This window comes from Phalaenopsis equestris, unplaced genomic scaffold (assembly GCF_001263595.1).
Source record: "Phalaenopsis equestris unplaced genomic scaffold, ASM126359v1 Scaffold000250, whole genome shotgun sequence".
In the NCBI taxonomy this organism is placed as follows: Eukaryota; Viridiplantae; Streptophyta; class Magnoliopsida; order Asparagales; family Orchidaceae; genus Phalaenopsis; species Phalaenopsis equestris.
In genome coordinates, this window is record NW_018164692.1 from 867,996 (window position 1) to 881,549 (window position 13,554).

At 32.8% G+C, this 13,554-nt stretch overlaps 1 protein-coding gene across 3 annotated transcripts in view; it reads left to right on the forward strand.

Annotated features, from left to right (window-relative positions):
* The window catches only part of LOC110024146, a 20,007-nt gene extending 7,681 nt beyond the window's left edge, over nucleotides 1-12,326 (forward strand). The window contains exons 12-14 of one of the 3 annotated variants that reach the window (XM_020723933.1): nucleotides 7,568-7,684; nucleotides 7,760-8,477; nucleotides 11,916-12,326. In XM_020723933.1, coding sequence (XP_020579592.1) covers nucleotides 7,568-7,684; nucleotides 7,760-8,307 — 665 coding nt within the window. In that variant the 3' untranslated portion in view covers nucleotides 8,308-8,477; nucleotides 11,916-12,326. Of the gene's footprint in view, nucleotides 1-7,567; nucleotides 7,685-7,759; nucleotides 8,478-9,125; nucleotides 9,348-11,909 lie in introns of those variants that run through there. The other 2 variants (XM_020723931.1, XM_020723934.1) reach the window with 2 other exon arrangements.
* Nucleotides 12,327-13,554: the final 1,228 nt, after the last annotated feature.

The following is a 13,554-nucleotide window of genomic DNA, read 5'->3' on the forward strand; positions in this document are numbered from 1 at the left end:
GAAATCTCAATGTTTTTCTTGTTCTATTTTACATAATTGATGTTTTGTGTTACATTTTTTCTTTCTTATTTTGCTACCTCGATGCCACCTGTATTTGTTATTCGTTTTAGGATCTTTCAAATCTGTGTGCATCGGTTATGTTCAACTTTCTTATGGCTCGCATAGAACTTTTCAAATTAGGGTTTGTGTTGAGGGTATTTTGCACACAATTGCGTACATTTGTTAGACATAGGTTGTAGGAGTGAGTTTGTTTCTGTTGGCTTGGGAACTGAAGACTTCGTTCAAGTTTTTAGGAGGGAAAATGGGTGATAATTTAAATTATGTAAGTTTGGGAAACTGTGTGATAATTTAAATTATGTAAGTTTGATTTGTCAATCGCTAGTGTTTAAAATTTTCTTTCTGAAATTGTTGATATTTGATTAATTTGGAAGAACCGTGGAAGAATTTTGTTTGTGGCCTAGGCTTGAAGGGTTAGCTGATGTCACGAGGTCTGATTTTGCTAATGAGACCTTGAAACGAATGCTGCTTTTGCGAGCGATTCTTATTAGAAACTACAGGAACTTTGATATGGCTGCAGTTGTTTATTGATGATGAGGAAGCATTTCAAGTGACTGAACTACATGTAGTGAACTTTGGGATAATATTAGGATAAGTTGCCATTATGCACATTTGCTCTTCAATGGATAATGCGATGATTTTTTTTTCAAAGTTTCAAGTGTTTTTGTTAACTAGGAAAGTGACAAAATAGTCTGCTTATTATTTACATGGGGCCATTTTAATCCGAGAGTTTATAAAAGTGTCAAATTAGTCCCCAAACTCTTTAAATTGAGACTGAAATAGTCCTTTATGGTAATTATTTCAGCCCATATTAAAAGAATCTGAGAACTAAATTGACACTTTTATATTTTGAGACTAAAATGATCCCTGTAAAGAGTTAGGTGACTATTGTAACACTTTTTTCTTTTAATAAAATTGTTTGGATTAGGTTTTTTTTTTTGAAGTTTCAAGAGATGTTTATGGTTTTGATGCTCATCATCACTATCGGTATCCACTGCTATGACCTGATACACGATGCATCTGATGTTTACTTTAATATTTGCGAACCTTTTCGCCTGACTAAACATTTTACTTTAGTGGATCTTTTTGTCTATCTATTCCCTGATTTATGTCACTATAATTCTATCCGCCCTTTTATTCAATGTATCTTCCTCTTTTTGTTTATGTGCCCAAACTACATTATGTTATTTTCATTAAGTATTTGCTTCATAGTGTGCTACCCTCAAACTCAAATATATTCATTTTGCATTCTATTATCAAGTTTTGTGACTTATCAAACTTCTTTGTTACCGAAAACTTTGATCCCTACAACATAATTCTTATTCCTTCTTTATGAATAATTTTTATCTAGTTTTAATTAGAAATTCGTATTGCATATTATATTCTGGTATTTGTTTATTTTGAACACCCGACGTTTTATCTAAATTAAATCCTCATTTAGATCACCCATCTGTGTATGATATGTTAAACTTATCGCCTTTAGGTCTACTTGATCTTTTATTATTATTGGTTGTTATTGCATGACGTTGATTAAAATTTCAAGCTATATAATCATTTTTATTCTATTTATCCCATTTTATAACCAAATCAAGTACTATTGGACCTATGTGTATAAAATGTTTACTGCCTCGTTTTATTTATACATTTCAAAACCAACTTCACCAATTAAGCAATGTCACTTGCCACTAGCAAACATCATGATATCACAATCTTAGGATCTTGCAAATTTAGATTCTTGATGTAGTCCTATGAAGGCTGCAAGTTATTTGGGTTTTCAAAACAACATTTCAATACTAGCACTTTTCTGTTAACATATCTATAATTGATATGAAATTACTTCGACACATCCTTTTCCAACCCATCAAGTCGATTTGATCATATACCTTTTCATGGAGGATGAAAATCATATTTATATCTTTTCTTTACTCTCTATACTTTTGTATAATTTTCAATGATTATGTGGAAGAAATAAACTCCATTTTTAGTTGTTATTGCATAGAACAAATTAATACTTTGATTTGAATATGATTCTTCTTGATCTTTTGTTCCATGATTGTTGCAGTATGGAAGATATGAACAAAAAAATATTTTAGATTATTTTTGCAATATTCTTGTATTTTGAATTACTTCAAGATTTTATTTTTAGTTTCATTATATTTAGGATTTAGGATTATCTTTTTTTTTTAAGTGGATGAGAGTTTTTTATTTGGGGCATTTGGGGCATTTACATTGGGGCATTTACATACATAGCACACAATTTTAATGTATTTACATATCTCACACCTAAACTTTCATATTTACACCCATAGCACTCAAATCTTCAGTATCACAACAAAAATAGCACTACTATCACTTTTTAAAAGTGAAATACACCATTTCATGCGTTTAACTCACCAAAGTGTGCTATTTATGTAAATGTGAGATCTGTAAATACATAAGAATTGTGTCCTAGGTATGTGAATTTCCCTTTTGTTTCTTTAGTTTCCTAGACTTGAATTCAAATTAATATGATTTTTATAAATAGGAGTTTGGGTGAATGTATTATTAATGAAATTTAAAGATTCTCTCTCGTCCCTTTCTCGTCATTGGGTCTTCTCCAACACTCTTCAAGATCCATAACTTTCTTTATATATCTATAGTAGTTTGAAGATAGCTTAAATTTCCCTCTCCTCATGCTCGACTACTCATTTTACCTCCCTTTTTTCATTCAATCTCCCCATAACAATTTCAAGAATTCTTGATATATATATATATTTTCAATTCCAAGGAATAATCCATGATTTCTATCCAATATGTTTTTCGTAAGGCAATAGAATTACAGCATTTTCTCTTCAGGAGAAATCAGACAAATTGAAGATTTTCTAGCAAGGAAGAAAGGAGAATATCATGAAGGCGATCATCAAAAAGTACTCATCATCGAATTGGCATTAAATAATTCTTCCAAGTCGATAACTCTTTCTCCAAAACTTCATTAACTTTTGCTGATTCTGAACGGTTGTTACCATATGGAACTTCCCTCATATTCTTATGTTACGGTACAACAGGGCTGATAAATTATAAAATTAAGCCTTAATAATTATCCAGACAAGTTTATTCAAAGATTCTCTATATATTTGCTTTGTGTTCATTAATTATTTGTGGCAATTAACTCTTAATGGCATAATGATCAACTGACATTCCGTGAACCCTTGGTTTATATTAAGAATAGTGTCAGCGGCTATTCCTGATTATGGTGGTTTAATTATGGGTGACTGGTAAAATCTTCAAGCTTTATGGTATGCTAGGATATAATACATCTATAAACTTCTATCTATTTTTACTTTATTTTTTTAATTTTTTTGAAGTTCAGCAACAGTATTTTTTCCGTTAACTAATTTTATAACTAAGTATCAAATGTTTGTTGCCTTGTAAAACTTTTTCATTTCTGAGAATCATCCATTGCCAACTTAGAATCCCCCTTAGGATGCTGTGGGTACCTGCTTCAAAAATGGGGGTTTTCGGTTCGTTCAGTAAACATAACATCAGAATAGCCTCAATCTTGCATTATTTTTTTAGCACCAATGTTAACGAAAGGAATCAAACCATCAGCTTCAGAATTGGTGCTTTAATGTTTGATTTGCATTTATATTAATGCTGAAAGTACCTCGCTTTCAAGCATAAGATCTTTATGCATGAGTTCTTGTTAGTTTTCATTAAAAAATGGCCCTGTTGATAACTTTACAAAGGAACATATTGCATAAAGCTGCAAGCAATCTCAGCCTTTATGGAAATTGCAATGATCTCATTCCTTCATCTGAAACCGCCAAATTAATCTCAACCTTAACATATAATATTCTCAGCCAAATCTGACAAACTATTGTACAATCTCTTGTCTAAAGTCATTACACTGTAACCTCAATGAATTAATGAGAATTATGATTTCATGTTTCTCAAGCCCTTCTCTCTTCTGTAATTAATATTACTAAATATGTGTTCATGGTATCAGAGCTCAATATGCGTAAGACTCTTTTCTCCAAATGGGATACATTCCCATTCCCTTTTAACTGAAGTTTTTTATTTATACTTTTAAAATGTCATCAATATCCATCAATTTAGAGATAACCATCACATGCGGAGGTAGCAAGCGTAAAATTTATCAAGCTAAGGGATTTGAACGATATTTTGATGATTCTATTACTCAATCTGCAAGACAAGCCACCGATGCCAATGGAACTTAAGTTCCTAGCTCCCAATACCATACCCAGATGCTCATCAACAGAAACTTAGCCCTTAACACTTTTTCTCCACCATCTCCACCATCTCCACCCGTCACTTACCTTATGACCTTAACCCTGACCCACCCCTACATTGAGATGTGTGGACAACCATTGACCATCTCATGTATTTCACCAATTGCTCCCGCATGATCCAATTGAAAATTGAGCTTATTCAATATCTTGGAAGAATCATACCATGATAAAACTTCTTTAGCTATTAAGGTCAAAGTCATTTTTGTTGTTGTTGCTGGAAAAGCTCTTGATTCAATAAATATTGTCCTTTACACCCTCTATGGTCTTATCTCCATGTCTCAAATATTCAAAATAAGAATCCATACCTCCATGAACTTATCTGTTTTTATGATCTCTATTCTCTTTTCAGCAATAAGGAGTTTAATTTCTTTAATGAAGCAACTTGTGAACTCCAGTTTGCCTATGCACTCTATCCTCCACCAACCTAAACTCAAAGTCGTGCTCGATGTTTCCCTCCCAGCCCCAACTGATGCAAGCCTACTTCTGCACCACCAAAAACATGATCACCTTTTTTTGGCGACTCCTAATGGACGTACAAATTTACAATCACATACAATATGTCAGGCTTGTCAAAAACTTTGACTTGAGTCTCTGTATTATTGGCATTGAATGAATTGAAACTATAATATTCCCATCATTAATCCAACCTCTTTGCTACAACTTCATTTGCTGGTGACTAACACTATTATGTGGATTTGGAGTAACTTCTTCGCATCTCACATTTGATCTGACTCAGCACTCTACCACTACGCACAATAGTTGGCAGTTGTAAATAGCCATACTCCTCCCATTCCAAACACCGACCAGGGCATCTTTACCTATTCTCATTGTAAGCTCCTTTATCCGCAATTTCTTCTTTGTGTTCATCATCTTATTGCACAACTCATGTTCAATCTTCTTTGAATGCCACTAGCTATCAAATCAAGGTTCGAGGGTTCAACTAAACAATTACTAGACCCTACTATAACAGCCTTTGCTTGATCCATTTTCTTCCATAGTTCTCTCCACTAACCTACGAAGTTGTTCTGCACCAGGGATGCTTGGCATCGCTGCCTAGTTTATCCCAACTTAATTACTCTACCTAATTTAGCAAAATAAAACCCCCAACTATATGCACTCCCTTTTTTCCTCATTTATGTATATATAATTTTTTTTCATTTAGTCAAGAGTCGCTTACTTTTATAGCATCACCCACCATATGCAGTTTTCACCCTATAGAACTTATACACTTAGATGTATGGAACCTTCCCTAACTCTATCTTATCATGATTTCCAATCTTATGTGTATTTCAACTCCTTTAAAAATTCTTTGTTCCCACAATGGTAGCAAATACACATGCAAAATTGCCGCAACTTCTCTTGTTAAATAAAGAATACTTGACCGATACAATTTCTTATATACTCTTCAAAAAAGTAGTTTTGCTGAGCATAGTCATCACATGATCCAAATGATTTAAACGCAACTTCTTTAAGCCAACTTGACTCACAACTTTTTGGTTAGCATCTCTTCTACTACTACTAAACCTTCTCAATATGAACTCTTACATAACAAATCATTGTTATACTTGTATGTCATAACTTTTGGATGCCTATGCTAATCCTTTGTCAAATTATATTATGTAAACAGACTAGCTCCTAAGTCTTCCTTCTGTATCTTCCTTGGCTATGATCCTTCATTTAAGGACTACACATATTGTAATCTCTTTGCCAACAAATAATATCATTTCTCATTGTGTCCTCTCTCATGAGGATATATTTCCCCACAATAGTCCACCTAAATCCACTCCACATTTTGCACCCTCATTTGACCCTATGCCATTCATTCGGCCCGATATTTGGAGGCCAAATTCTTCGATCACCAATTCGATCCTTCCATCCAATGCCTCGTATATCTTCAGGAAGTACTTCATTCATATCTCCACCTAGTTATATTGTCCCCATCTCCACTCAATGGTCCACATGCTGCCTCTGCTCTCCCTCATTCTTTTCTCACTTTTTGATGTAAACAGTGCCATCCGCACCCTCGTCTCTTTTCTAGGTTCCCATCAGAAATCCCATATTAATTCATCTAAAAATTGGACATCTTAAACTAAAACAAATTTTAAGTTGAGTCATTCTTCTACCTTTTGGATTGATCCTAACTGGTATACTTGGGCCGTTAAAAGTGCAAAATGGTGGAAAGCCACGTCAGTTGAATTTTAAGCCTTTCAAACTTGGGGCATCTGGATCTTCACTTCTCACTTTCCTAATACATAATATTTTTTCCAGTCGCTGAAATGCCCACCATTCAAACTTTTGGCTTTACATTGCTGCCAGCATGTCTCTCAAATTGGTGATTCCAATGCCTTCTTTCTTGGCGAACTTATTGAAACTGTCTACTTATTTAAAAAGCAATATATGATCCCAAAAAGTTCCTTTTAATGGTTTGCCGGATACTCCAGTCACCTACAATAGCTTGATTTTAGGTTAGCATAGCTGATCCTTTCTTATCACCTACAATAGCATGAGCGGAGCCTATAACTATATAAATCTGACTTTCACATAAAGCCGCAATCCACCACAGCCACTGTTGTGATAAAAATGATCTTATATGTTTATATGCAACTACCAGTTTAATCTCTACCTCACCCGAATCCCTGCCAAATTCAGCAAATTGCTTCACAATCTCTTGCATGAATCATTATACTGTTACCTCAATTGATTAATGAGAATTGCTATTTCACATTCCTCCTGCTCTTTCCTCCAATACATTTTTTTTTTGTCAAGTTCTATATATGTCTTCACCCACTTTGCCTGTCATGGTTGTTCTTTATTTGACCATTTAACTGTGGACATTTACAAGCATATCACACAACTCTTATATATTTACATATCTAACACCCAAGCTTTCATATTTACATACAGAACACTCTAATTTTTAATTTCACATAAAAAATGCCACTACTACTACTACTAACTTTTAAAAGTGAACTGCGCTTTTCATTCATAGGTTCATAACACCAAATTCTTATAAATGTAAATATTAAACTTTAAGGTGTTAGATATGTTAAGATACAAAGGGATTGTGTGCTCTGTACGTAAATTTCCCAATTTGTTATAGTATCATTGACCTGTCAATAATATCTTAAATTTGTTTTTTAGTATCTTTTTATCCTTGCACCATTTAATTAGTACTGAAATTGCTATTAACTCACCTGTTCATGTATCATTAATTCTCATAGGTGTTTCAAAACTCAAAATGTTGGCTCCGCCTGGATTTTCAGTGCCGACCAGATCACCTCCTCCCGGGTTTTCTAATCAAGACCGTTTTGACCAGAGTGCCATGGCAAAAGTTACAGGTTTGTGCGCATGAAGCTCCCCCTACTTTCGTTGTTGTGTAGTAGCCAACTAATTTATTTATTATGTTTTCTTAGAGAATTATCTACATGGTAATTCTCTATCTAGGAATCAATATGAAGTTCGTCCAACGGGAAAAAATTCTGTTGATGTGGAATTCATAGACCCAGCAATACTGGCTGTTGGTAAAGGCCATATGCCGATCGGAACCAATATTAACAATTTTGGCTCTGCTTTTCCTGAACGGTTCAGGTCAGAGGATGACCTGATTCATCAGCTACTAACAAAGCGGTCAGCTTCTCATCAAAATATGAGAATTTCTAACCCTGTAATGGAAAATTTTTTTGCTCTTAATGATTCATATCCCACCTCCTATCTCTTCCCACAAAACCATGCGACTTTATCTCCTTCGCTACAATTTTCGCTGCAGCAGCCTCAAAGCTCACCAATCTTAAGTAGCCATTGGGATAGTTGGAATAGTAAGCAATCTAATACTTCTACGGGCATGACGGATACATTGAAGAACGAGTCATTCGGGCTGGATAATTCATGTATTGGCAAGGCTGAATATAGATTTCATATTCCAAGTTCGGGAAATATATACGACAGATCCTTTGGGATATAATAGATGTTTGATGTTTTGCAGCATTATATTTCATAAGCTTTGCTGCAGTATAACTATGGAGTTGATAACTAGAAGCCTCTTGAACACTGAAGAAGTTTTGTCTTTTGAGCAGTTGTCTTCCAAGTTGGATCTTCTGGGCGTGCTTCAAAAATTTGGTCAACCATCATCAGGTAAAACGAGCCTCAATTGGTCTTTTATATCTGTTATTTGTTTTCAACTATTTTAATTGATTTAAAATAACATGTTAGCATAGCAGTTCAAGTTTTGTTTTAGTAAATAAGCTTCTGTTTGATGGTTGAAAGTAATTTCTGTTGTAGCATAAGGAATGTTTTTAAAAAACAGTTTGAAACAGTTCTGAGTTATTTTGTTAAGGTGTATTTCTTTTTTACTAAAATTAGATTTAATAGTTTGTCCTACTAAAATCTCATGATAATATTTTGAAAGATTTTCATGTAGCAAGCTTGCTTTAAATTTCGCCGTACAACTCTTATTTTTTATGGGAATTTGAATAGCTTGTTTGAGAAAATGCAGAAGGTTAACAGACCTCTACACCATCATCACATGCCTTCTTTTATCTTTAAAAATGTTGAAACTGTAATCTTCTTATATTAATTTTGTCTTGAATTACTTCTACTTCTTCTTGTTAGTATGATTACTAATGATTTAAAAGTTCAGATTTGGTGTTGTCACGATAACTCATTACCATTTTTTATTTTATTATAGCACCTGTTTTATTTTTATAATTTCACAGCTTCGGAGGAAGCAAAATTTTTTTCATGGGCTGTATCTTCATCTATTAATTTTTGCGTTCTGAACAGGTTAGGTGGTGGACACATTGTAGAGAATGATATGCAACTAACATGTTATTCCCAATGACAATTTAAAATTGTGCAATGAAAGATACTATGTTGTTCCCTAAATTTTTAATGCCTTGACCTTTGCCATTTATCAAGATGCCTGTTTTGAAGTTCGGAAATTTACGTACATACCACTCAATTATTATGTATTTACATACCTAACACCCAAGTTTGATATTTACACTTCTAACTCCTTGTTGTCATAAACCTATGAATGAAAATGTGTATTTTTATTTTACAAAGTCGTGTCTTTTACTTTTAAAAAGATAATGATTGTGGTATTTTGATGTGATGTTAAAGATTTGAGTGTATTTATGTAACTAAGGGCCTGTTTGGGACCTGCTCTGCGTTTCAGACTGCTGCCATAGCTCTATTTGGGGATCTCAATTCTTGCTGCTTCCTAGAAATTTCTGTGATAGGAAGCTGTTTTTTTAAACCTAACTTGTTAAAGTGTGCTGATATATTAATAACTCCCACCATAACTTTCTAAGAAGTTGTTTGTCTACCACAGCTTTATAAATATCTTTTTAAAAAGTTGCAACCATCTCAAACAGGCCAGAATGTTTAGGCATTATATATGTAAATACATCAGAATTGCGTGATATGTATGTAAATGCCCTTCGAAGTTTTGTGGTTGTCTAGAATTGGAGAACCGGTTTTTGGAGCTGCATTGTCTTTTTTTTTCAAGCTCGTGACAGAATGGGAGATGTCTAATCTCCAAATTTGAGATTGATATGGCTGTTAATGATCTGGAACGAGTTAGTTGGCTGAATTGCATCATTCACTTATTTGATACCTTCTCTTTCCTTAGTGATTGATTATGATATAAATTATTGAGTTGAATAGGCTGAGTGATAGAGTTATAGTTAAGATAAGTACGATTTACATACATGCCACTTAATTTCTTTGTATTTACATGTATAACACCTAAACTTCAATTTCTACATATATACTCACTTACCTATGCGTGAAAAGCTGTATTTCACTTTTTAAAAGCTAATATAATGGCATTGTTGATGTGATATGAAAGCTTTGGGTGGATGTAAATATGAGAAGTTTAGTTTAGATATTAGATATGTAAAATAACATTGGAATTGGGCGGCACGTTAGCGAATTGCCCGAAAGTAGGATCAGAATTTAATTTTGATTAGTGGATTTTGGGAAGAGAAATCAATTACTATAATATATATTGGAAAGTAGGATCAGAATTTAATTTTGGCAAGTCGATTTTCGGAAGAGAAATCAATTACTATAATGTATATTGGATTTGAAAGTGATTTTTATTGTGATTTAAATGGATTTATAGATTTTAATAGGGAGGCTATGAGAGAGTTTATGTTAAGTATCACAAAATGGAGAATACAATGAGGAATGTTATGGTAGATTTCATATCCGCCTATAGTATTGCACCATGAAATACATGCTTTTAGAAAGAGAAGTAATTAGTTTCTTTAGAAATTGGAAGCATAAATCAAAAAATCGCCTCTTTTTTTGTAAAAAAAATCATCTTTTAAGATTTTAAGGTAATTTCAGAATAATATATGACCTCTTAGCTTAGAATTGCAGTTATGGATTAAAATTTTTGTAGCATAAAGAAAGTGATCAGAAGAATTAACTTTTTTGGAATAGGGTGATAGAACTGCAAATATGAGATTTAATTAGTCTTTCAAGCTAACACCAGTAAGAGAGGTCAATTGGATATCTTTAGTTTAGCTAATATCTAATTGGAAGATTGCTGTATAAATTTTAGGTGAGTCTAAAAATAAATTGTACTTTAATAAGAAGACTTGGTAATTGAGTGAAGTTTCATAAAATGTTATTAATGGTAAAATGCGATTTTAAATATTGTGAAAATATGAATATTATTGAGGTTTACAATGATAATAAGAAAATTAGAAGTTTCGCAAAGAGGATAGTGGGTAAAGCAAAAGATATAGCTTCTAATGATGTATATACTTGGTATTAAAAGAGTAAATGAAAATGTAAAATACCCAAAACATACTATAAGAGATTTAAAAATCTTGTTGCTTTTAGATTTATTAGATCTCCATAAATATGAAGACGTTAGAAAAATATGGGATTGCTATTTTGATAAACTACTAAATTGTAGTTTTAAATAAGAAATTATTTTGAATGAGCAAATTGATTAAAATAATTATGGACATTGCAGATTTGTCAAATAAAAAAAAAAGCAAGTTTTCGTTGAAGAAGATTTAATTAAGGCGAAGTTGTATCAGATGAGATGTCTATTGAGATTTGGAGTATGGCTAATGTTGCGATGAAGATAATGATCAAATCAAATAATGTGGCCTAAAATTTTATATTTTTGTTTAAATTTGTTTTCATCTACAAGCAACCAAACAGACCCTAAAAATGCTTATGGGGCGTGGTTAATACCTTCTTTTTTTGCCATCTTTACTTCTTGAAAATTTTAAGTCTATAAGCTTTCTGATTGCAAGCTAACGGAGGCCTTGCGCCACCACTCAATTGCTATGTATTTTTATATCTTAACCCCTAAACTTTGATTTTTCTATTTAGAACATTTTACCTATATATGAAAAGGCGACTCACTATTAAAAAAGTTGTTAATAACGACATTTTTTGATGTAATATTGAAGTTTGAAGTGTTAGAAATGTAAAAATCAAACTTTAGCTGTGAAATTAGCGTTTGTAGGTCTTTCTTGATATGACATTTTTTTGCTTTTCCAATTTATTTTTGAAATTTGTTTTATTTTTTCTTCTTAGCTTCAGAACCACAGAAGATGAAACTATCTAGGCGCATTGATCTGAAGGTGAGAAATTGTGCAGCTTTATGCGTGGGGTGCTTTGGTTTTTTTCCTTTTATGCTGCTTTGTTTGGGAAGAAGCTTCAAAACCGCAGTGGGTAACAAAAACTCCATTTGCTTTGTATTTTTGGGTCACAAAACTTTGGTTTCTTTCGTTGCAGATTTCTTCCCTTTCTTATAGTAAGCTCCCTTTAAACATTTCTATATGAAATAAAATTAATTTTGATTTATATTGGTCATTTTCTAATGATTAATGTATGTATGTGTGTCTGAATTTGAATTGTGATGAGCATAGCACTTCTTGTTATCTTCATTTGCCTACTTCTGAGTAATCAATACCCCCCCTATTGAAAACTGTGTGAAAGCTGCAGTGTGTCTATTTTATTCGTTGGGAAATTTATACACCGACCACACAATTCTCTTGTAATTTGTATTTACATTATCTAACACTAAAGTTTGTTATTTACATTTATAATACTTTGGTGTCGTAACATAAACAATTTTACTTCACTTTTAAAAAGTTAGTAGTGGCATTTTTTGTCAAGTCTGGAATGTGCTATAAACATCAAATTGGCGAGCTGTTCGCTTTCGGATCACACCATCCTATGGCTAGTCTAGCATGATTTTTGCTTCTTTACATTTGTACCACAATTTTTATGGTTTTTTACATTTTACATCTCAAATTTTTCATGACTTGATATTAAAAATTATATACGAAATGGTATAGAAGTTGATGATAGGAGTTTTTTTTGGGTGTGATGTCAAATATTCGAGTGATAATATGTAAATATGAAACTTTAGATATTAGATATTTAAATATATAAGAATTGTGTGACATGTACATGTTTAAATATACTACTACCATCATCACCATTGCTGCACCAAATTCCTCACTACAGTAAACTTATATTTTATTTAATACAACAATAAAAAAAGCCTTAATCCCACTACGTGGGTTCCGATGCTTTAATCCTCTTTCTCCATTGCGTTCTATTTAGTGTTATAAATTAAGATCTTTTTTTATACAATAAGTTCAAGTCTTTCTAGGTCTATCTTTGCCTTTCTTAACATAAGTCAAATCTAAAACATATACTCTCCCGATTGGGTCATCTGATGGTCGACGTTTAATGTGACCAAACCATCTAAGACGACTCTCTTTAAATTTGTTCATCACTAAAGCTACACCAACCCTATCATGAAGATATGCATTTCACATTTTGTTAAGTGTAAGCCACTCATCCACCTAGTCATCCTCATCTCAACAACACTTAACTTAGTATTATGCTTTCCTTTTAAAGGCCAGCATTTAACGCCATAGAGCATTGTAGTTTTCACCACCGTCTTATAAAATTTTCCTTTTCTACTATTAACATCTCCATATATATCACTATCACATTGAACAACAGACCTGAGATATCTAAATCGTTCACACCTTTTTGTAGTTTGATCACCTAAAGTTACACTTATGTCACTAGAGCTACTACTACTAAAATTACATTCCATGTATTCAGTTTTAGTTCTACTCAAATGAAGTTCTTTAAACTCTATGTAGACCTCCATCATTCAAGTTTTTTCTGGGTTTTTTCTCTCGTCTTATCCACGAGA